The 25,806-nt window shown below is 38.6% G+C and overlaps 1 protein-coding gene across 9 annotated transcripts in view; it reads right to left on the reverse strand.

Moving 5' to 3' along the window:
• Positions 1-397: 397 nt before the first annotated feature.
• The window catches only part of HIF1A (hypoxia inducible factor 1 subunit alpha), a 53,267-nt gene continuing 27,858 nt past the window's right edge, over positions 398-25,806 (reverse strand). For 5 of the 9 annotated variants that reach the window (XM_084791498.1, XM_084791500.1, XM_084791493.1 and 2 more), the window contains exons 2-15: positions 21,728-21,918; positions 20,743-20,888; positions 20,576-20,660; positions 17,939-18,051; positions 16,396-16,598; positions 11,164-11,270; positions 9,824-9,971; positions 7,990-8,210; positions 6,933-7,219; positions 5,984-6,106; positions 5,412-5,860; positions 3,572-3,686; positions 2,462-2,588; positions 398-1,753 (exon numbers count right to left, since the gene is read on the reverse strand). In XM_084791498.1, coding sequence (XP_084647624.1) covers positions 1,602-1,753; positions 2,462-2,588; positions 3,572-3,686; positions 5,412-5,860; positions 5,984-6,106; positions 6,933-7,219; positions 7,990-8,210; positions 9,824-9,971; positions 11,164-11,270; positions 16,396-16,598; positions 17,939-18,051; positions 20,576-20,660; positions 20,743-20,888; positions 21,728-21,917 — 2,466 coding nt within the window. In that variant the 5' untranslated portion in view covers position 21,918 and the 3' untranslated portion in view covers positions 398-1,601. Of the gene's footprint in view, positions 1,754-2,461; positions 2,589-3,571; positions 3,687-5,411; positions 5,861-5,983; positions 6,107-6,932; positions 7,220-7,989; positions 8,211-9,823; positions 9,972-11,163; positions 11,271-16,395; positions 16,599-17,938; positions 18,052-20,575; positions 20,661-20,742; positions 20,889-21,727; positions 21,922-22,562; positions 22,722-25,806 lie in introns of all 9 variants that reach the window. The other 4 variants (XM_084791497.1, XM_084791492.1, XM_084791495.1 and 1 more) reach the window with 4 other exon arrangements.

The following is a 25,806-nucleotide window of genomic DNA, read 5'->3' on the forward strand; positions in this document are numbered from 1 at the left end:
AGCTCCAGCCTTCCTCCTCTGTGAATGGTACAGGCTGGAGATGCACAGAGTAACCTGGAGCCCTTAGACATTATGACCATGTATGATGTGTCAGCATATGCTTCACTTATTCCACTCATACTGCAAATAGTGGAGTTTTATGCTTTATATTTTAATAGACTCAAAAACTTGTAAAGGCAAATTTCTAAAAGAAAAAAAATCTTTACAATGCAATATTATGATTTGTCATTATTTAACATGGCATCTGGGGACATACCACACATTAGATAATGGCAACAGATGAATGTAGAAATGTACAATGTAATTTCGGTAAAGAATTTATATTTTTGGGAAATAATTTTATGAGCTGGAAATGTTGAAACAAATGTTTTTAAACATAAAAGCTGACCCAAGGGGGCCTGGTCCACAGAAGATGTTTATTTGACGTAACAAAACAGTACAGTTAGTGTTAGACCCAACCACAAAGAGCAAGGGAATGAAAAATTTATACAATGCACATAGAAAAAACAAGATGTTTACTATGACAGCTCTATATTCCTAAAATAATGCTTCTAAAATTACTCAATTATTGAACTTCTATACGAAAAAGGATGTTAATAGCGACAAAGTGCATAAAAACAAACATTATATTTGAACAAATTAACATACTAGGCAATTTTACTAACAATGCATGATTTTTTTGTTTACAGTATGCTCAAAATGTCTTTATACCAACAGGGTAGGCAGGACATTTATGTTTAATATCAATTACACAATATTAGCATAAACTTCCACAACTACATAGGGACTGTTTTCTTTTGCGCTGGTAAAGTAACTAAAGAGAAACATCAGATAATTTCTCTGAATTGAGAATTTCATCCAAATAAATGCCACATACCTTCCAGATATATGCATATCTCTCTATATCATGTAAATGGCTTTACCCATATAAAGAAACCATACAGCTTAAGAATCATAATAAGATCAACAGTGTCATGATCCAGGCTTAACAATTTCATAGGCCAAAAAAAACAAAAACAAAAAAAAACCATCTTAAAAACTAGTTTTATAAATGCAGAATATATTGCATGAGTAACTGCTGGTATTTTTAAGAAAATATATTGTGCAATTGTGGCTATCATGTACTGCTGGCAAAGCATTATTTTCACGTAAAACATGAAAAAATGAGTAAAAAACTTTCAACTGCCTATGATCATGATGAAGATTTACTGCCTTCTTAAAAATTATATTGGCATTTCATTAAAAATAATTCAATAAGGGACAAACTCCCTCACGAAAAATAAATAAATAAAAAGGTGCATTTTAAATGATGCTACTGCAAAGCAATGGTGAAAATACTGAGGAACTGTGAATGTGCTGTGATCTGGCATTAAAGGAACACATTAAAAAAGGATTAATGAAAATTAAGTAGAAAGGGCATCAAACTAAACTATCTGAGCTTGTGCAGTATTGCAGCCAGGCTTCTAAAATTAGATATAGAAAATATAAATAGACTGCTGAGCCACCAGTGTCCAAAAATAACCAACAGAAACAAAACACCCAAACAACTGGAAAAAATACAACAACAAATGAAAATACAAAGGAATGAGTTTATGAAAAGCTCAGTTAACTTGATCCAAAGCTCTGAGTAATTCTTCACCCTGCAGTAAGTTTCTGCTTCCTTGTATGGGAGCATTAACTTCACAATCATAACTGGTCAGCTGTGGTAATCCACTCTCATCCATTGATTGCCCCAGCAGTCTACATGCTAAATCTGAAAAACAAAAGAGATACCTAAGAATCATTAAATTGAACCACCTGCTATGCAGTAGGCATTGGGTAAAATGAAACAAAACAAAATTCGGAAAGGGTTTTTAGCCTATGGGGCAAACCCTCAGGGATGTAAACAAGTACATGTAATCAAGTTTACTTCTGCTGTCAGAATGTTTATACAAAGTCTGCTATGAAAAGCCCAACCCTGCATTGTAGCCAGCAGACAAAATGCTACTGTACTTCATTGATTCACCTTCCTCTCAGTATTTATAGTGCTTACTGGTTTGAATCTTACTTTGTCAACCGAACTGGCCTCAAACTCACAGAGATCTGCTTGCCTCTGGCTCCCAAGTGCTAGGATTAAGGGCGTGCCCCACCATGGACTGCCTATCACTTTTTAATCTTTCTAAGGAACCAAAATTACTGTCACTTGGGGAAAAAACTCCTAAAATATTTTTCATATTTAAACTTTCCCTTGTGCTGGTTAAGAACACAAAGAATAGGGCTAGAGAGATGGCTCAGTGGTTAAGAGTACCACCTGCTCTTCCAAAGGTCCTGAGTTCAATTCCCAGCAACCACATGGTGGGTCACAACCATCTATAATGTAACCTGATGCCCTCCTTCTGGCCTACAAGCAGACAACACTGTCTACTTAATAAATAAATCTAAAAATAATAATTAAAAAAAAGAACACAGAGAATAAACTAACCAGAGGGTATTAAAATAATTGTCTTCTGCTCTATCCCATTCTGCTCACTGGATTTGCATCCTTTCACACGTTTCCAAGAAAGTGACGTCGTAGGTGTGCGGTCTCCTGGTTGCTGCAATAATGTTCCCTAAAAAAAATGAAGTTAATATTTAAATATTAACAATAAAAAACTTTGCAACCAGTATATATTTAATAGCAAGCAATAAGCTAGTTTCTTTTTCTTAAGATTTACTTATTATGTACACAGTGCTCTGCTAGAACAGGGCATCAGATCACATTATAGATGATTGTGAGCCATCATGTGGTTGCTGGGAATGGAACTCAGGACCTCTGGAAGAGTAGTCAGTGCTCAAACTTTTTTTCTTGTAAATAATCTTACGTTTATTTTTTTGGTTTTTGAGACAGGGTTTCCTCTGTGTAGCCTTGGCTGTCCTGGACTCATTTATAGACCAGGCTGGCCTCGAGCTCACAGCGATCTGTCTGTCTCTGCCTCCCTGAGTGCTGGGATTACAGGCGTGCACCACTGTGCCCAGCTTCATTTATTCTTGTAACAGTACAACAAAGTTATTTCCTACCCATTACTGTTAATGTGTTTTAAAATATTTTCCCGTCACTCTGTTCTGACAGTAGCCTAACCTCAACTGTCCCTAAAACACAGTGCTTCTTTAAAGAATATTATAGATTTATTTTTATTTTATGTGTATGGGTAGTTGGTCTGCATGTATGTCTGGACAGCACTCGTGTGTAATGCCAACAGAGGAAGTAGAGTTACAGAGGGCTGTGATCCATATTTTGGGTGCTGGGATTTAAACATATTTTGGGTGCTAAGTTCTCTGGAAGAGCTGTCAGTACTGCTGAGCCATCTCTCCAGCCCCAGTGCTTCTGTAATAAGAGAAAATAACTTAGACGAAAATGTGAGTGGTGGTAATAGTGAGGGTGAGTAAAGGGCAAACTATACCTCTTCCTCTAAATTCATCTGTCATGTTTGGATTTTCACATCAGAATCTATTCATTAAAAGTTTTTTTGTTTTATTTTGTTTTTAAAAAGCCCAATGATAGATTTTGAAAATACAATTTTAATATTTTACTGGAAGACAACACACCACTCACACTCACAATTCCTGCTGCTTGAAGAAGGGAGCCATCATGTTCCATTTTTCGCTTTCTCTGGGCATTCTGCAAAGCTATTATCTTTGGGTTTAATTCTTCCTCAGGAACAGTATTTCTGGAAAAGAAAAAAACAAAACATTCTGTATAAAACTACCATTGTTCAGTGGACTCATATTTTGGTGACTACTGAAATACAAGAAGACATTCATTGCTGAATAGTATTTTCAACTTATAAATGTTTCAGCTGGACACGGCACCTCTAAATCCTGTTTGAATCCAGCTTGGCTATACTTTCAAGTTTAAGGTTAGACTGGAGCACATAGTGAGAACCTGCCTTAAAAACAAGAACAACAACCAAACAAAATTTATGTTCATTTTAATCTCACTCTAACACTCAAGGATGGATGACAGGTACTTTGTAACCATTTTTTAAATGAGAAAATTGAGGCCAGTTAGGCAGTTTGCTCTAAGTCTCATTGCTGATTAATTGTTCATATGGAAGTACACTCAGGGCCTTCACATACCTGTCTCCTCCTCAGTGACCTTTGTACTCTGCTAGTTAGGCCTCAGTATTGACCAATATGTCCGAGCTGCTGTATCTGAAATTAATATTAGGCAACAAGGAACTATTATGAAGTCAATTAAGCTTGTTGTATTTATTTTGGTTTTCTAATAGAACGTTAAAAAAAAAAGACTAACTCTTCTATAAATGTGGTTTTTACTTTTAAAATATTTAGAAGCCATGTAGTGCATACACAAGCAGGTTTAAAATTTTTATGCAAGTATGTTGTGTTCATGAAATATAATTCATTTACAATGTAAAGATCACCTATGGCTGTTCTTCTATCACAGCTCTTGATCTGGGGCATGTGCACAGCACCACACAGTCTGAAGCTTGTAATTTTTCTGATTTGGCTCACTCAGGACTAAAGGCAACACTCAACTGAAAATACCAAATCCATCTGAAGCCCTGAGGGTTTTTCTCAGCTCAAGAGAAAAGCAGGCCTGTGCTAGTGCTTTGGGTGAAGGGGGATACAGTGAAACGGCTCCACTCAGAGCAGAGTCCTTTCCTCTGCCAGTAGTGGCAGCTTGCTCTACGCACAGCACAGAAGGAATCATTTTTCTCCACTTACTAACTAGTGAAAACTATTTCCTTGTAGGTACAGCCTCACATTAAAGCATGTCAGATACCATTACTTATGTACACAGAAATTCTACATGTTTGCTCAAGTACTGTCTCATTCCACAGAAACAATATTGTAAATTGTGCTAGGACTCTTGGTAGATGTAATAAAGCTTTTTTCTTTATAAAAATGATAATACAAAAATATGTAATGAATAATAATAACCTTAAGACTCACAATTATATACAACGAGATTTTTAAAAGGCCTGCAAATATCTAAGTTTCAATCTGGGATGGAAAGGAACCATTTATAATTGAAGGGCTTGTCTTTCGGTTAGCTTACAAAAGCCCCCGAATGGAAGGACCTAAGCAAGGAAGACAGCTATTTCCCACTCTGACCAGTAGCATGGAGAAATGCCTGGCATAGAGAACTTAGCGGCTGGAAGACATCCCTCTGACCTGCTACATTTGCACAGCTGATAGAACTGTTTGAGAGAAGTCAGAAGGTAACTTAGAAACTGGCTTTTGAGTGTCTGGGGTTTTTTTTGTTTTTTCTTTTTAAGTTATTCAAGACAGGGTCTCTCTGTGTAGCCTTGGCGGTCCTGGACTCACTTTGTAGACCAGGCTGGCCTCGAACTCACAGCGATCCGCTTGAGTGCCTGTTTTAATGTCACATATGTAGTAGAACATGACAGAACTATGTCCCACATAAATACCTTTGATTCAAAGTGACAGATACGTTAGGGCTCCGTGGGTGAGCTTTCTCTGTCTGTTCTATGACTCTCTTTCCTGCTCTGTCTGGTGAGGCTGTCCGACTGTGAGTACCACTGTATGCTGATGCCGTAGCAGTGGTAGTTTCTTGAGGTACATGGGGTGAAGATGGAGATGCAATCAGTATTTTAATGTCTTCTATATTGTCCTTCGTCACTGTTTTTAATTCATCAGTGGTAGTGGCGATGGTGTCAGTGGCAGCGGCGGTTGTGGTGGCAGTGGCAGTAATGGTAGGTTTCTGTAACTGGGTCTGCTGGAACACTGTAGTTGTGCTCACACTCGAGGGGCTAGAAGAGCTGCTCTCTAGTGGTGACAGCTGATCAAAGGAACGTAACTGGAAGTCATCATCCATTGGGATATAGGGGGCCAGCATCTCCAAGTCTAAATCAGTGTCCTTTCAAACAACAAATAATAAAGGAGTTTTCATAATGACCGCATCTTGTAAAAGAAAAACAACCTAAACCCAGTCACTTCAGGCTAAAAATTAATACAATACAAAATAAACAAGGTAACATACTTGAGTTGAAAATGGATTCTTTGCTTCTGTGTCTTCGGCAAACAGTTTTTCTACCAGTTCCAACTTGAATACATTGACCATATCGCTATCCACATCAAAACAGTACTCACTGGGGCTGTTAGGCTGTGGAGGGGTTAAGTATGTTTATTTTTCTGTTTATTAACAAGTTTCATACACATAGATATTATAAAGTTTTAACTAAACATTATGGTTGAAAGATTTTAGTCAAGTGTGGAGGTGCACACTTCTAATTCCAGCACTCAGGAGGCAGAGGCAGAAGACCAGCCTGGTCTACAAAGTGAGTTCCAAGCCAAAAGGGGCTACATAGTGAGACCCTGTCTCAAAAAAGACAAAAAACAAACACCCTCCCCCAATTGCTTATTCTAAAGAATAAAATTCACTAAGCAATTCAGGTGCCATAATGGTATCCATGTAATTAGATGACATTCTCAGTGGAATCCTAATTGCCTATTCTATTCGATATTCTAAATGGATATTCTATGAGTTATAGGCAAGGATTTCAATAGAGAACACAGTAGCTGGGTATACTAAGCACAAAACTTGACTTTTGCTAGTTTTTCATTAATTGACTTTTGTTAGAATAATTGAATCAAATGCTTCCGTGCTGGCAAACCCTCAGAGCAAAGAATACTTTCTGCGAAAGGTTTGAGCTATCATACTGCTTCACTTACACCTGGCAGCTTTAATCCAGAGCTGTTTAATGCAGCTTGTTTTACTAACCAAGTTACAAAGTTCAGCTCTACGCTGTCCTGCTCACAAGCAGAGTGTTGATAGTAGGAAGCCCTGAAACGTAAGTGTTCTGGTTTGCAGACAGCTGTGACACTTCCACCCAGCCTAGCCGGATATTAAAACCCTTTTTCTGCTGGGTTTTGAGTTCTGTCAGTCTCAGGCATTTGCCCCTGACCTTTCCTTCCATCATGGTACCCACCTCAGGTGAGCTCTGTCTAGTGCTTCCATCAGAAGGGCTTGCTGGCTGGTCTTGAATCTGGGGCATGGTAAAAGAAAGTTCCAGTGACTCTGAACTTGGCTCTAATTTTAATGCAACTTCTTGATTCAATGCAGGATCAGCACTACTTCGAAGTGGCTTTGGAGTTTCAGAGGCAGGTAATGGAGACATTGCCAGATTTATATTTGTTATTTTTTCATTAGAAGAGGGGAACATTACATCATTATATAATGGAACATCTTCAAGTTGTTGGTCTTCAGTTTCTGTGTCTGCAGAGGAAAACTTTCGTCAATCTAGAGACCATCAGGATTTTAACATTCATAGGTATTTTCTTTTTAAAAGATCTGTGATTCATCCAATCAGTTTTCTATAAGTGGAAAGTTTACAGCTATTACAGTATGACCATTAAAACTGAGTTATCTTTTTTTCTCCACCACTGACAACTCCTAAGATGTGTAACTCCAACCTTTTTTATACACTAAAATGTGGCTTAATTTGAATTAACAGCTTTCATTTTCATGTCTGTTTTGTGGTACAGCTGCTCCATTAACCCTTTAGCATTAAGGTGCAGGGAGGAAATTAGAGGGCATCAAGAAATACCTTCAGGGGGCTGGAGAGATGGCTCAGTGGTTAAGAGCACTGACTGCTCTTCCAAAGGACCCGGGTTCAATTCCCAGCACCCATATGGCAGCTCACAACTGTCTGTAACTCCAAGATCTGACACCCTCACACAGACATACATGCAAAGTACCAATGCATATAAAGTAAAAATAAGTAAATTAAAAAAAAAAAAAAAAGAAAAGAAATACCTTCAGGAAACCCTGAGCTATTATTTCCAACAGAACACATAAATAAAAGCAGGAAGGCTATGAAATTTCTAAAACACACATATTTAACAGAATACTTTCAAGAAGCCTGTACAAAGCAAACCACATAAGGTATCATTTAAATGGGTAAGCCAAGAAATGGAGCACAGCTGAACTGGGACAGAAGCAGCAGGAACAGCTTAACAGACGGACAGAGTAACTTAAGCACTCACCATTGCTGCCAAAATCCAGAGATATGATCGTGTCCCCAGCAGCAGGGGCCAGCAGAGTCAGAGCATCCGGTTCTTTCTTAAGCTTATCAAAAAGGCAGCTTGTATCCTCGGATTCAACTTTGGTGAACAGCTGAGTCATTTTCATATCTGAAGATTCAACTGGTTTGAGGACACATTCTGTTTGTTGAAGGGAGAAAATCAAGTCGTGCTGAATAATACCACTGTCAACAAAGGAGAGATTAGGATTCATAAATGAGCACTTGACACAATGGTGAGGGCACTGTGAAATGACCTTGACTCTTAACTGATGCTTTATAAAGAAAAGCATTTTAACATTCCTTGAGATGAATAATCTCTAACACATACTTGCCACATTTCTTTTTCTCCCCAGTGCTGAGGATTGAGGCGAAGAAGTTAAATAAAATTTATTAATCGTAAGTCAACTTATTTACATTGAAACACCCTTTGAGAACAGTGGTGGTGACAAGAACATTTGCAGTAAAGTACATGAAGGACATACAGAGTAGGACTTTTGTGCTTATGTACACAATGAAATGGGCACAAAATCACTCTTCAGCACTAATACACAAGGCACCGTCTATGGATGATCTCAGAATAAAATGATAATGACCAGAGTATCATATTTTCTTGGTGGAGATCATATAGTGATGTCATTCACATAGATGATAAAAAACCACTCAGCTTCACGTCTGGCATCAAGGTACTTTTAACTAACATGTTACGTGTTCAATGTATGAGATGAACTAAGAATATAGAGACTAATGTATAAAACACTTGCCTTCATGCAGTTTATAATCCAACATGAAGTAGATAAACAGACAGTTACAATGCACTATGGTCACTGCTAAAATGGAGAAAGGGTGTTTCACAGAAAGCTAACAAGCTGAAGCTTGCGGTCAAGTAGCAGTACGGTCATGAGGCAGACTAGGTGAGAGGAAGAACAAGTAAGCAGTTTTACATAAAGGCAAAGTCCCAAGAGAACTCTGGAATTAAGATGACTTTCTGTGACTAGAAGTAGTAAGGCATGATCATAACACCAAAAAATGCCCCCAAAGAAATAAAAATGTAAGATCAAAAACAATGGGCAAATCTTCAGAAGTGGGGTAACCTGGATTTTGGTGGTGTCTGTGAAAGTGTTGGAGACTGCTGCAGCAGCCCTGCAATCCTACACAGGGCTGCCGCAAATTTCAAGGCTGGCCTGGTCTTCAGTGAGTTCCAGGACAGCCAAGCCTACTCAGCGAGACAGGGTAAAGGGTATGAAACATAAGAAAATGAGCTTGAGAGCTCTTCCTGGCAAGCAAACTGGAGTGTTTGGTAATGTGAAGAGGAACTGAAACGGAAATAACTTAGAGTCCATAAATGTAAAAACAAAACAAAACAAAACAAAAACCTGTCACACAAACCTTCTTGGCCTCAACATAGTACATGCTTAAAACTGAACTACTAAGAAAACTGATCATAGACTGATGAACAGATGATACTATCTGTGGGATCACTGAGACTGGTGGGTCGGGGCATAAACTCACAATCCAGTAGAAAAAGGAAAGTAAAACCAACACTCAGTTGTATTTGTAGTGTTTTGTTTTGTTTTGTTTTTCCAAGACATGGTTACTCTGTGTATCCCTGGCTGTCCTGGAACTTGCTCTGTAGACCAGGCTGGCTTCACAGCAATCCCTCTGCCTCTGGGAACCCCAGAATGCTGGGATTCAAGGCATGCACCACTACTACTGGGCAATTTTATCTCTTAATAAAGGCACCGCAAATACAAGGAGTGCTACTAATTATTCTCCCAAGTGTCTCTTCCCAAGCTTACCTCACAACATAATTGACACACACAATGCACTGTGGCTGAGAATTCTTCGTATTATAAATGACAGTTGCTTGAGTTTCAACCCAGACATATCCACCTCTTTTGGCAAGCATTCTGTACTGTCCTGTGGTGACTTGTCCTTTAGTAAACACTAGGGATAAAAAAAGCATCACAAAGAAAATAAAACTGATTTTTCAATCAAGTAAGTGTTGAATGTAGATTACTGGTTTTGTTTAAAGATAGGGTTTCTCTGTGTAGCTCTGGCTGTCCTGAACTCCCTATGTAGACCAGGCTGGCCTCAAACTCATAGAGATCTGCCTGGCTCTGCCTTTGGAGTGCTTAGGGGTAGGAGGGGAGGTAAAGGCATGTACCTGGCAGGATCACTGTTTTTGTTGTTGTTGCCTGCTTTTGTTTTTTAAGGGAGAGTTATAATAGTTGACTGTTTAAGCTAATAGAGAAAACCCAAACACAACCTGAAAATAAACCCCAAAGGAAAATTACTATCTTCCTATAAAAGAATGAAAGCTAGGAATGAGGAACAGGGTGGCTGCAGCTCCTTTAATGACCTATGGCCACAGTATCAGACTAGAAAGTAATCACAGGGCACATTCAAGAAAATGGTACAGTTGTTTCCTGAAGCAGCAGAGACCAAACCACTCTAAAGAAATTACACTTACAACATCCTGAATATGTAGGGTGACATCATGATGTAGCCTTCCTGCAATTCATGCAATGTTATCTAAATCAACTGCTGACTTAGGAGAACATAGTAAACCAGTCATGATGATGCTATCGCGAGTACCCATGTCTGACTACAACTTGGGCATATCCTGTAGTTAAGGGCAGTCGCACTAGTCCAGTGATACTCAGTACCCTAAACCATATTTGGAAGTCTGTTTAGGTCCAGATTAAACAGGCAAGAGAGAAATTGTGAACTTTAACTTACTTTGGTGTCTTATACTTCATTTGAGTAAAATTCAGAAATCTAGTGTATGTCAAGGGTGTCAGATATCACAGGTGCATGCACTAATCTCACTGATTCATGGAACAAATGCTTTCTGACTACCTTCTATTGACTAACTACAGGACATATACTAACCTTTAATATTTGACTTTATTTATCTTTGTATTTAAAATTCTAGGAAAGTTTTATGTATTGTCAAATGATTTTATTTTGTAACAAAACAAAACAATAATTTCATGATCAAGACGTCTTATAGAGGCTGGAGGGATGTACTTGGTCTAAGGAGACTAAGTGGTAACTGTAACTACAAAGTTAGTGGTGCAAACAGTAAAGACTACAGGACCTAAGCAGTGAGACTATCTTGTTCTACTGAACTTACTATCATGATGAGTTTTGGTCAGATGATCAGAATCCAAAGCATGGTAGTATTCATAAATCGAGCGGCCCAAAAGTTCTTCTGGCTCATAACCCATCAACTCAGTAATTCTGTTAAAAACAAACAAACAAACAAAAACCAAGCAACATTATTTTTTGCTTAGAAAGTTTACAACTCACCCTTAACAATTCTACACTTACTGTAATACCAAGCCTTTCTGTCTTTAGACTCATCCCTTTCACCCAAGCTAATGGCATATTTAAAACAAAACAAAACACATTTCATCATAATTCTGTTGGTATCAAAGCAGGATGTTAATAAATATTAGTAACACTAAATTAAATAATAAAAGTTGTAAAGACAGTCACGATTATCTTAAAATATAGTTTAATTCTATAACAGTATTTTTTATGAAGTCAAATTGTTTACCTTATACAAGGTAAAGTATAAGTTTTAGGCCCACTGGCAAGGCCTCACTTTAACAGCTTCACTATCAGTAAGCCAAGTACATACTAAATGGAAAGTACAGAAATAACCATTGGGATGTTTTATAAGTTAATACTTTTACTTGGCTTCCATATTAACTACATGAAATTATGAAAATCAATTTCAGATGAAAGAGCAGCATTGATTTGAACATGGGTTGGAAACTAATTCAGGTAGCCTGTCTTTTCCCTGGCAGTTCCTTTAGGGTAGAAACTGAAGCTGACGCTGTATGAGCCTGGAGGAAGCCATGAAGACACACTTATGGTAAAGACAAGGCTGTCCTTGTCACACTATGCCAACTACAAACATTTTCCTCTAAAGTTTCTCTGGGAACAAACATGAAGCAAGTATTAAGACTGCTTGGCTTAGATATCAAAGGACTGAAAACAAAACAAAACTGAGGTACAAGGGAAAGACACTCATTAGGTTCAGCATGCCAGCTAAAGGAAACACCCCATTAGAGAGTGAGCACAAGCGAGCCATCTTTGTCCCTAACAGTATGCGAAGTACCACACCATGGTGCTGTCCCACGTAAGGGCTACCATTTCATCTAAAACCAACAAAACAGATTTATTAAAAAATAAGTCCAACTCTCACTTCTTCACAAAGGGATACACCAAAATACATCAACACTAGATGGCAGCATTACAAATAAAAAAATAAACTATGCTTTAAAAATAACTGTTTTTTCTTCCATGCCAGAATGGTAGTAGGCACTGAATCTAGGGGTTCACAAATGCCAGACAAAGGCCACTCCCTATTCCTTTTTGTGCTGGTGGTGGTGGAACCCAAGGCCTTGTGCCCTAGGAACTTCTTGCATCTATCCCCCCTCAGAATCAAGACATGGAAAAAATTGCCCAATGAAGAAAACTCTTACATCATATGTCTAATATCCAGGGCCACCAAAATCACCTGCTGCTAAACCTGACAGCGTGAGTTCAGTCTCTGGGATCCATGTGGAGGAAGGAGAGAACCAATTCCCATACACTCTACCTTTGGGCTATGGCACACATGTGCCCACACACGAGTGCATCCAGACCTAACAATTGTTTGGATTGCTCTTATATAGTTTTATACACTTAAATACAAATCCCATAGAATTTAATTCTTTTTGACTAAACAGTATGTTTCTAGCACTCTTCTAGACATGAAAATGCACTGAGAAAACCCAACTGTGGGCAATCTTGTGTTATACTTGCCACACTATGAAAGAGGATGGTAAACAGTGATAGGTAACTGTTCTAGGAATGAGAAGAACTACACTCTTGTTCAAGAGAAGAACGGTAAGGTGAGGGACAGATTCTTACAGGATATGTACGCATTCAGTATAGAAGAGTAGCGAAAAGAAGTTTGTAAACACCATCCAGGAAGAAGTTACAGCACAAAAATAAATGCATAGGATAGGTGGTAGAGTCTGATGTGACTAGTGCAGGCAAGTGGAGAGAAAAGATTCAGGAGATATGAGCGAGAGGATCAGATAAATGAAGATTATGTACACTGAATCTTAGTATGCTTTACTCGACCCCACATCAACCAGTGTCTCTCAATCTGAGGAATGTTGGTCACTAAAGGATCCTAAGAAAGCCAGGCGTGGTGGCACACACCTTTAATCTTAGCACTCAGGGAGGCAGAGGCAGGTGGATGGCTGTGAGTTTGAGGCCAGCCTGGTCTACAAAGTGAGTCCAGGACAGCCAGGGCTACACAGAGAAACTTTGTCTCAAAAAACCAAAACCAAAAATGGGATACTGAGATATCAAAACACCAGACAGTTTTCCTGGCAGGCTGATTTCATGTACGTTGGAGGAAGCAAGTAAAAATGAACTCAATTTTAGAGAACTGCATGGTAACTCAGTAACAAGAGGGAGAGAGATCCAGAAAACTGGATTGTTTTTGTGCTGTGACTTGATCCACAGGCTTGCACACACTATGCAAGCACTGTACTAGTTACTTCTCCAATCCTTACAACTTTTTTTTTTATTAGAAAACTTGTTTTCTAAAGCAACTATATGGTATGACATTCATCCACAACACACATCCTATGGGGAGGAATCATCATTTCTTATCAACACTGCAAATGTGCAAATATGTGCCAAATGATTATATGTGGACAGTACTAAGTAAAACAGCTATTTATGGATAGCCTGGATATTAGAAATTTAAACTTTATTACATTGTATTTGCTTTGTGTGAGTGCATGTATGTGGGCACATGTGTGCCATAGCATGAGGTTAGGAGACAGTCTGTATGAACTAGTTCTCTCCTTCCATCATGTAGGTCCCAGAGACTGAACTCATGCTGTCAGGTTTGGGACCAGGTATCTGCTGGCCCTGGTGAACCAGGATGTTTGAAATGTGATATAAAATTTCTTTAAAATTCAGCAGTTTTCCCCCATGTTGAAAATGACTCTGATAGGTTATAGACACAAGAAGTTCTAGAGAAAAAAAAAAAAGAACCAGAAAGCAAGAGTCTCCTTGTGTGTGTTATCTTTAAGCTGGCTGTCTTTTAACTGACATCATGATCACTGTGTGAATTCTCTGACAGAACCAGAGTGGGGTGCCTCTACTTTTCTCATTTTGATTCCTTTGCTTTCCTTTCTCTCCAGCCTGCCCTGTTCTCTGCTACAGAAGTATAAAAATAAAAGAGGATGGGCATTTCACTTCCACTACTTTTTAAATGCTGGCAATAAACACCATAAAGTAGTTCTTAGGTTTTTTTCTCTTCCTTGTATTAAAGTTGACACCAGTGATAAGTGTATTGGACATACAACAAAATCCTGCAGGCTTTAAGACAGAGTTTTGAGGTCTGATCCCCCTAGAGAAGGACTGCGAGTTTTATATCAGCTAAGTAACAAACCTCAGAATGGAATCCAAAACTGTGTGACTTCAGTCAGTGCTCTGTCAATATTTCTTTGTCTATAAGCATGAGGAATTATAAGTATCTACACGCTAAAAACTTAAAATTGGTGTTTCTATAAAATGTATTCCATAATGTAATTACATTAACTACCTCAAGTAGGAGGTAAGAAATTTATGTTTCCTGGATGTAGTGGCATAATCTCAGCACTTAGGAGACAGAGGCAGGTGGATCTCTGTGAGCTGGAGGCCAGCTTGGTCTACATAGTGAGTTTCAGGACAGGCAGGGCTATGTAGACTCTGCCTCAAAACCAACCAGCCAGCCAACCAACCAAACATGTCATATTGTAGAAGAACTGATGTGTTCATTATTATCTGGGCAACAGTATCAGAATTTCAGCTGGCTACAGAATCTATTCCTCTAATCACAGGCTACACAGCTTGCAGCAAAAAGGGACCAATAAAAATAAATACTATGACAGAAGCATGTACAAGGAATATTGCGTAAGAAGATGCTCTTAGAAGGTGAGTGTGTGCAAAGGCACTAGACACTTTTAAAAAGTGTATGGAATTTTTTTTTTTTTTTGGGTTATAAGCAGTTGGAGCTATATCCAGATGAGTGACTTTCCCACCTCCTGATTAAGTTGGAGAACTAAGAAAGGACTAGACTATAAATACATTTTAATAAATAAAAATCTTCCCATCTACAATTCTACAAGAAGCAACTGATGCATTTCTAATAAAAGATTGGCATGATCTGACCATCACCTTGAGAAGCCCCCTGTGGGCACACCAGATATAAGAATTAAAGGGCACAAATCTGTTGGTAGAAATGCAGCTCAGGAGTTTATAGCAATAATTCAGGCCAAAGGTAATGAGGTAGAGAATTCAGTGACAGGAGCACAAGGGTAGATAGAATGATGAGGAGAGACAGCCGACACAGAACAGTGCATTTATCATATTTACAGACAGTGTAGTCTGTGGTAAAAGTTAGAGTCAGAGATCAACAGTGCAGTGCTATATCAACAACACTATGCACCACAGGAGGAACAGCACTGTGTTATGCAGTTGTGGCGCACTTCAGTAACAGAAGTATGTATTTCACCACTCGGAAAACAATGTAGATAAAAGGCTAGGTTGGCAATTATACACTAGTAGTAACAGATTTGGGAAATGGTAACAGGAACCACGGGGGTGGGGTGGGGTGGGGGAGTTAGAGAACAAATTCTGTTGCCTACTCTACAGAAATTATTTTTTCTGCGATAGGTTTTCTCTGTGTAGCCTTGGCTGTCCTGTTACTCACTCGGTAGACCAGGCTGGCCTTGAACTCACAGTGACCCACCTGCCTCTGTTTCCCAAGTGCTAGAATTAAAGGCCTGTGCCACCACCTCCTGGCTCTAAAATTTATTTTCTCAATTTAAGCAAGATCTCCTAAAACAAAAAAAAATTGCGTTTGTGTGTGTGTACGTTTGAGTGTGTGTGTGTGTGTGTGTGTGTGTGTGTGTGTGTGTGTCTTGCAGTACTAAGGCATGAACTCAACGTCTTTTGCATGTTGGACAAGTGATACACCTCTGACTTACATCCCTAGCCCAATAAATATTTCTGTAAGACAGCTGACTTAGAATTTACCTTCTTCCTGCCTCCATCTCCCAATAGCTCAGATTACAGGAGTGTGCCACTGGACAAGATCAAGAATCTCATCTTAATAGGTTTTGTGTAACACCTGATAGAGTATTTATAGTACAAAAGCTAATCTTAATGTCTTTGGTTTACAGGATGCATCTTTATATTCACCTTCATGGACATAAGCCATGTACCATAAGTTTTTACTACAGCAAATAGAAAACAGCTACAGAAAAATTTACATTTTAAAAATATAAAATAGAGCTTAATTTACCTTTCATCACAGTAAGAAAATTTCATATCCAGGCTGTGTCGGCTGAGAAATGTCTTGCTGTCTAAAGGAATTTCAATATTTGATGGATGAGGAATGGGTTCACAAATCAGCACCAAGCACGTCATGGGTGGCTTCTTGTACCCACACTGAGGCTGGTTACTGTTGGTATCATATACATGAATGTGGCCGGTGCAGTGAAGCACCTGTACATAAATAAGAAAGCAAGTAGTTACCTTATTTTTAGGGGGGGGGGGGAAGCAGGTCAGTAGTTGAGTTTGACCTGATAAACTTCGATAAAAGTGTATATTTGAAAATTTTAAAATGTTTTCCCCACGACACCATCCATGATCTAATAGCAGTTAAGACATTACAAGATAATTAGCTATTTTTTAAAAAAGCATTGTGAAGGTGGGTGCTACATAGGTAAGTTACTGGTTAGGAGTACTGACTGCTTTTCCAGAGGACCCTGATTTGATTCCTAGCATCCAGATGGCAGCTCACAACCACTTGTAACTCTATCTCCAGAGGATCTTTTTCTCATCTCTTCAGGCACCAGGCATGCATGCACTGATAAACACGGAGATAAAACATCCATGCACATAAAATAGAAACTAGGGATCACATATAATCCAGAATATGAATCTAATGCCTTCTTCTGGCCTCTGCAAGCACTGCCAGCATATGGTGCACTTACATAATCCAAGTAAAACACACACACACACACACACACACACACACACACACGCACGCATGCACACACAAAATGAAACAAAAAAGCCTTTTTTTTAGTGTTTCTTTTTTCTTTTCTTTTCTTTTTCTTTTTCTTTTTTTTTTAAGACATCCCTTTCTTTAAGTCTGGACTGTTTCCTTCACTCATATGATCATTATAGTTGATTATGCTAGGGTGACTGTGCTTCAACACTGAACAAGGAAATGAAACAGTGGACAGAACATTGTACTTAGGCTTTAATTACTAGTTGGGAAAGCTAACTGATTAAGTTAGCTTTGTATAGAAATAGCACATTTCCCATAATCTAAGTTTTGAATGGAAACTCCATATATTGGACGCAACTGCAAATATACAAAGGGGGACAATTACACTTTCCCCTTCATAATTCTTTTTAATTTATTTTATGTGTTCAAGTGTTTTTCATGCATGTGTACACTGGTGCCCAAAGAAGGCAGAAGATACTGTATGTCCTGGAATTGAAGTAACAGGTGACTGTGAGCTGACACGTGGGTGCTGGTAACCAAACCCAGGTCCTTGGCAAGCAAGTGCTTTTAAGTCATTTCTCCATTTCCCCCTCACAACTCAAGCTCTCTTTGGAGGGATTTTTGTTTATTTGTTTTCTTTTCTGAGGTAGGGCTTGCTCTGTTCCCTGGGCTGGCCTGGAATTCCATGTGACACAGCTGCCTTCAACCTTATAGTAGTCCTTCTCCTTCCTAACACTTCACCACTCCTGGTGAAAGCACTTGATACTAGCATCATGCCAATGTATGGATTTATGTATCTGTAAGTTAAATGCACATGTAGCTTACTTACTTTCCATGTTGCAGACTTTATGTTCATCGTTCTCCCCCGGCTAGTTAGGGTACATTTCATTCTGAGAAAAAAGCTCCGCTGTGTGTTTTGTTCTTTCCCCTTTTTCACTGGGCCTAATGAAAGCAAGAAATGAAGTCTTAAGTCATAGTTAAACACAGAAATGTGTTACAATCAGAGAAGAAAGTGAAGATCTCAGTATTAACACAATCATTAGATCCCTTTTCACCCACTCAAACACATCCAGTAGGTCTGACAGTGTTTCTAAGACTACAGAGATTCCTTGACCTGCGGAAGGATGGTCCACACTGATTACCTTTTCATCTGTGCTGGTGAGTTTGGACAAGGTAGAGAAAATACGAAAATGGTATGGGTTTGCCATCTAAGTTAGTATATAAACTGTCATTATATAAGCATGTGCCCCCCCCGCCCCCCGCAAAACAAACCTGAGTACATACTCCATGTCCTTTACCAACTGTGATAATTCAATTCTGAATAAGCAGGAATGTGTTTATAGAACTCTTCAAATGCCAACTTTCCTTTGGTAGTAATTAGCATATCTGTGTGTAAATGCCAGATAGAATATGCTATCACAAGTTACAGAAATCAGCCCTGATGGTACACATCAATACCCTCAGCACTAGAGAGGCTGAAGAAAGGGGATAGAGTTCTAGGCCAACCTAAGCTACACATGAGACCTAGTTTAAAAAATTTTTTTAATCTTTTTTTTAAAAAGGATTTATTTATTTTTGTATATAGATGAGTGCTTTATCTGCGTATACACCTGCATGCCAGAAGAGGGCACCAGATCTCATTATAGATGGTCGTGAGCCACCATGTGGTTGCTGGGAATGGAACTCAGGACCTCTGGAAGGGCTCTGTGCTCTTAACCGCTGAGCCATCTCTCTAACCTTGCTTAAAATTTAAGGTTACTGAAATGAGGGCTGGGAATGTAGCTCAATGGAAGAGCACTTCCTTAGCACATACATGAAGGTTCGTTGATCCAAGAAAAAGCCACAGAAATAAAGGAGAGGCAAATCAATTCAAGTTTATTTAGTCTTACGCCAAACCCAGTGACCACAAAATGAGATTATATTCAGATGAATCTGAAACAGCACCTTGATTTCTCATTTCATTGCTTACTTAGCCTCGTTCAAAACAAATGTCTCATTTATATGCGATGCCAAGAGAAGGTGGACTAGAGGGCGCTCAGGACTGAGCATAAGGAGCATACTAATCTTTTTTGAGGCAATGAATTTTTCTAAAATTGCGGAGCGTAACGGTACATGTCTTTAATCCCAGCCTTTGGAAGGCAGAGGCAGGTGGATCTCTATGAGTTCAAGGACAATTTGTTCTACTTAGAGTCCTAGGCCAGCCAGGGCTACATAATGACCCCCTGTCTCAAAACAAACAAACAAACAAACGTACATACATACATGCTGGTTGTCCCATGTCTATGAATACACTAAAAATCATTGAAATGTATCAGATGGGTACATAAAGTATTAGATGAAAACCAGACACAAATATTTATTATTGAGGAGCTAATGTATATACTGTGAGTGATGCAAAGATGAATAATTAGACACTATGCCTTTAAACATGTAACAGATACATGAATCAATCAATAGCAATACAATGTAAAACAGACAAGGCTTAATAAGAATGCTTTCAAAGAGCAGGGATTAGAAGTAAGAGAAGGAGCCAGTGTACTGTTTAAGAAAGCATGAGTATAAAAAACTTGAACTGCTAAGCCCCTGTAATTCAACAAGTACGGCACAAAACTCTCAAGAGTTACAGGTCTCTTTTACCACTTTTGTTAATGTTTGAGTACCCACAACACAACACTTTTGTTTTTGAGATGGGGTCTTACTGTGTAGCTGTGGCTGGCCTGAAACTAGTTACATAAACCAGGTTGGGTAGGAAATCAAGAGATCTGTCTGTATCTGCCTCCCAATAGGCCATGACATGTGGTCCAATGTAACGTAATACTTCCAACTACAGTCTCAAGGTACTGAAAACACCCTTAGAAGTTAAAGCATTTTTTTTTTGTGCTCTGAAAATCCTGGTTACTGCTGGGTGGTAGCAGCACACGCCTTTAATGCCAGCACTTGGAGGCAGAGGCAGGTGGATCACTGTGAGTTTGAGGCCAGCCTGGTCTACAGAGAGAGAGTCCAGGAAAGCCAAGGCTACACAGAGAAACCTTGTCTTGAAACACCAAATAAACAAATAAATAAATAAATAACAATCCTGGCTACTACCCCCCCATCCCCAATTTGGGGCATCAAGAAAGCCTGAACCCAAACTGTCACGTGTCTTCAACAATCATCTAAAATCCTATTACATGTTAATTGTTTTATGAATTTTTGTCTTAATCCTTTATTTTTATTTATAGCTGTCTTGGTTTTTAAATTTATTTTTCCATTTTGTTTACTCCTGTTAATTCAAGTTTTAAAACTTTTTTGGAGTTTTCTAAACTGTAGAATAACAGTTTTAACAAAGAATAGTATTAACATTAAAGGCAAAATAACATTCTCTCTTAAATTGTACATTACCAAAAAATAAAATAAAATTAGTAACAGTATCTGACTGAAAAAATCACCTGTCATATTAAATCAAACAATAGACTTTTCTTCTCACCATTTCTGTGTGTAAGCATTTCTCTCATTTCCTCATGGTCACATGGATGAGTAAAATCAAACACACTGTGTCCAGTTAGTTCAAACTGTAAACACATGAAAAAAATTAGATCTATAACATATGGTCATAAAGTACACAGAAATGTTCTTCATATTTGGAGACTGTACCTGTGTTAGCCCCATGTATTTGTTCACGTTATCAGAAATGTAAATCATGTCACCATCATCTGTTAGCACCATAACAAAGCCATCCAGGGCTTTCAAATAAAAGCAGTTCATTTGTGCTTTCATCTCATCTTCAACGTCCAAATCACCTACAAGGGCACAAGAGGGAAGAAACAAAATAAGCACCTCAGATACCTTTAAATATCTACAGTACATATGTTTTTTTCCATATTATTTTCCAGTTGTTTTATATAACTGTTTGAAAAGATGGTCGTATTTTAAAAAGACAGGCCATGCCTTTACACTCAGCACTAAGGAGGAAGAGGCAGGTGGGTCTCTGGGAGACACCCATACATGTAATACAAATGTAATTTAATGAAAAAAGAAAAAAGCAGCATTGTGGGGATAGCTCCACAGTTTAAAATGCTTGCTGCTCAATCAACAGTGCTGCACGTGAGTGTATGTGTGTGTGTGCGCGCGCATGTTAATATGCTCACAAGAAGGTGCCTATGAAGGCCAGAAGAGTTTGTTGCATCCCTTGGAGCAGGAATTACAGGTATGTATGAGTAGACACCTGAGGTAGGTACTGGTATCCAAAATGCAGCACTGTTGATTGAGCAGCAAGCATTTTAAACTGTGGAGCTATCCCCACAATGCTGCTTTTTTCTTTTTTCATTAAATTACATTTGTATTACATGTATGGGTGTCTTACTACCAACTCTTTCATGCCTAGGACCTGCAGATGCTAGAAGAGGATGTTGCATTCCTTGGAACTGAAGTTACAGTTCTGAGTGCTGAGAATTTGAACTAGAGTCCTCTGAAAGATCAGCCAGTCAGTGCTCTTAACCACTGAGCCATCTCTGCAGCACGGTCCCCACACACATTGGGCTCATGCATGCACACACTAAAACTAAAAAAGAAAGCACTGTGGCCACCTGCTAAATTTAATTTTTAATTTTCAGGTCTATTATGTTCTTGCAGAACTCACCAGCATCTAGAAGCTTTCTCACACGTAAATAACTGATGGTGAGCCTCATAACAGAAGCTTTATCAAGATGTGAGCTCACATTGTGGGGAAGTGGCAGCTGATGAGCAAGCTCATAAAAAACTTCTGACTCTTTGCTTCGCCGAGATCTCGCTGCATCTCTAGACTTTTCTTTTCGACGTTCAGAACTCATCCTACTTAACGAAAAAGAGAAAGAGAGGGAAAAAAAAGACAAGAATGTATATGTTAGTTTGTCTTAACTTCAATAAAACTAATTTTGCATTTTCCTGTTTACTGTATAAGGATTAAAAGAAGCTATGTACTTATATAAGACTTATATGGGGCATGAACAGATTTTTATATAAGGTGCCTATGCAAATTCTGTATCACTGAAAACATCAATACTTCCCCCACCTACTCTCTTCCCATGGGACTTTACATTAGCAGCTATAACAAGCAACCACTTTCAGTTACTTCCTTAGACATGTCTTATCTACTACTGGCATTATAAATGCCAAATGAATGCAGGAATTGGAGGAAATAGAGATACATGTTGGGGACTCTTCCAGAAACAGTCAGATTTGTTTAAGTCATATCAAACAAAGCTGTCTTCTTTTGCTTACCTGCCTAGCAACACGCTCTTCTTTCTTTGAATTGAATATAAGGCTAAACCTGGCTCTGTTCTTAGTTGCTTCTGTAAGCCTGCCACTATCAAATAATTACTCTGTTATTAGGAGCTTAGTTCTCTCATAACAACCCATAAATAGATTAAACAGTACCCCCATTTTATGAAAATAAGCTGGGGCTTCTTTTATAACAGCAAATAGGATAGGAACACCTGGGTTTAAGTCTTTACTCTTCCACAGTCTTTATTAATGGAGAATGCTGCCTCTATTTTACTCCTCAGCTCCAATCTTAATAGGTCAGGTATTTGGTAAATGTTGAAAACAGCTCCTAGAATTTATTAAACGTTTAGCAACTCAGTTCTCCTTGTACTCTGTGAACAAAGCACACAATCATCACTTCTTTAAGTCTCCTTCCTTTCAATGTAAGGCTGCAAGCTGCAAGCATAGAAACCACCTTCTCAAGTATCAAGAGTCCTCAGCAATTTTCAAAAGTTTAATAAAGAATGTGTAGATTTCTTAGAATCGAAATTGTGATACAAAATTTCAATTCAAACATTTAATGGATATGTTCAACTTTTTGACACTGAGACACAACATTGTCATCAACTGTGCAACTAAGTTACAAAAAATGTTCAATAAAACCTCATGTTTTATGTGTTAGCCACATCTGTAGATATTGTGGGGCACATGTGGTCTGCAGGCCACTAGCTGGACACACCTGATTCTAGAGCAATTTGACTCAAGAATCTTAAGATTTTAAGTAGGGCTATTAAGAAATATGTCACAAATAGAGGGTTAGGTAATGAATAAAATACAATGCATGCAGGTGCAAAATTCTGAAAGAATAGAAATATTGTATAAAGGAAACCACTTAGAGCTACTTATATAAATGTATCAGTATATTCTTAGTACTCTATAATAAAAAAATATATTGAGGCCATATGAGAGTGCCACAATGTCAACAGTCTGAGAAATTTTAAGCACATTAAAATTGACTTGTTTTCAAAGTCTCTGAGAACTCACTGTTTTCAATTGAATTTTAAAATAAAACATACAATGAAATAGTTTAGAGATAGCAGAGATCTACTGGGTTATAATGGACACCAACAAATGCTACACACACACACACACACACACACACACACACACACACACACACACACACACACTTTAATCCCTGGCTGGCTTTGAACTTGCTATGTAGTCCAGGCTGGCCTCAAACTGCCAAACGAGATCCATCTGCCTCAGCTCCCAAGGTCTGGGATTAAAGACAAGCGCCACCACACCTGGTACATATTTCCTCTTTTAAATCTGTGTGATGGTGGCTGTGGAACACAGTACTCTATATGGATCATCAGCCTAGCATTAAATCAGTCTAGGTGTAGAGAACCTTATAAGCAACTTGAAACACTTAACCATCCTCCCTTTTCTAAACCACTTAAATCCAAAAACAGCCACTCAAATCAAAGACTTGAGGGGGAAAAAAATAAAAAAATGCATCCAGGGTCTGTCTTAGAACCCAAACTACCTACCTTCTTATGTACTCCCATCAGTCATCTACCACAGAGTTGCAGCGTTCACAAAGAATGATTTGTTGCCACAGATGGATCCTGTCTGAGAACTCTTGAACTGAATTCATATGTGAATACACACACACACACACACACACACACACACACACACACACACACACACACACACACACCCCAAAACAAATGCTCATAAATCTTAGGCTATCATTTCAAAGCTTAAACTCTGCTGGCTTCAAAAGTCCAAATACATCCCCAAATACAAGTTACAGGGGTTAGCTTTAAATATAAGGCTGAACACTAAGCATTCATTACCAGATTTTGGTAAATCCAAAAGCCTAGTTGAAAATCACCTTCTCTCATGGCAATCAACTGCTAACTACTGACCACTAACTCTTCAAAGCAAGACAACTTTTAAAATTGGCACTGGCCAACCTGTATGATGAAAGAACCAGCCTGGTAATTCAGTCAACCCTACATATTTCCACATGTTGATATCTGCACAGAGCATTTAAGTGAACATTTTATTTCACTATTACCTTTTATTTGCTCAGAGGTCTTCTTTACTATATAAAGCCAAACTAAAGAATAAAGGCTGAGGCTTTCTTTTTAAACCCAAAGCACTTCAGACCTCCTCAAGATAATGAGCACAATATAATAAAAAATACATTTTCGCCAGGCGAACTTTAATCCCAGCACTCAGGAGGCAGAGGCAGACAGATCACTGTGAGTTCGAGAACAGCCTGATCTACAAAGTGAGTCTCAGACAGCCAAGGCTACACAGAGAAACCCTGTCTTGAAAACCAATTTTTTCCCAAAAGACTGTATCCTGAGATTTGTTTTTAAGCAAGAAGGGGCCTGTTTTAACATTGGAAAATTACCCTCCTAAGGTTTAAATCCATAATTTTCATGGGAAAACAAAGGGAGATTTTTACCAAGTTTTTAGTTTGTATTTCACTGCACATTTAAGGGATTTAAAAAACAACAAACAAACAAACAAACGACACTGGAATTATAGAGATGGCTCAGTGGTTAAGAGAGCATACTGCTCACAGAGGACCTGAGTTTGGTTGTCAGCACCCATGTCAGGCAACTTACAATGCCTGTAGCCAGTACAAGTGATCTGACCTGCATCCACATATACATACTTCCCTATACTTAAAAATTAAAAGGAAATAAAAAAAATTACATGTATGAGTGCATGTCTGTGCATCACCTATATGCTGTGTCCCCCCACTCCCACCCAGAGGCCAGAACAGGGTGTCTAATTCTCTGGACAGTTGTTAAGTTCCATGTGTATTGGGAACCAAACCTGGATCCTCTACAAAAGGAGCAGGTGCTCCTAACTGCCAACCTCAAATTAGAAACAAATCTTTTAAAACACAATCACTACTTGATATGCTAACATCTCACAACCCCATAAGAGAATCCAGTAAGCTGCTGTTTGCACAGGGCTATTTAGTGACTTTTCCATGTGTTCTCATGAGAGGGACACTAGAGTTTCTGCATGATCCAGGAAGCGCTCAATTTGGTGCATTATGACATTAAGATAAACTACAACAACAAAAACAACAACTACCACCACCACCACCTACTACCACCTACTACTTTTCTCCTCCTGCTCCTCTTTCTCTTCCTTCCTTTCTTTTTTTTTTTTCCTCTCCCTGAGACAGGGTTTCTCTGTGTAGCCTTGGCTGTCCTGGCACTCACTCTGTAGACCAGGGTGGCCTTGAATTCAAGAGATCCAATTCTCTACAGCTTACAGTCTACTTGGTTAATTTAACTTACTTTGATGACTTTGGTTCCCTCTCTCTCCATATATGTGTAGTTCCCCCCAAATTTTACAAATATTTTAAGCATTTGCTGTATTAGAAATTAATTTTTCCAGAGTTTATTTTTTGTATTTGTTTTAAAGTTATTTTTTTCA

The sequence above is a fragment of the Acomys minous genome, assembly GCF_964271855.1.
Source record: "Acomys minous genome assembly, chromosome: 8".
NCBI lineage: Eukaryota > Metazoa > Chordata > Mammalia > Rodentia > Muridae > Acomys > Acomys minous.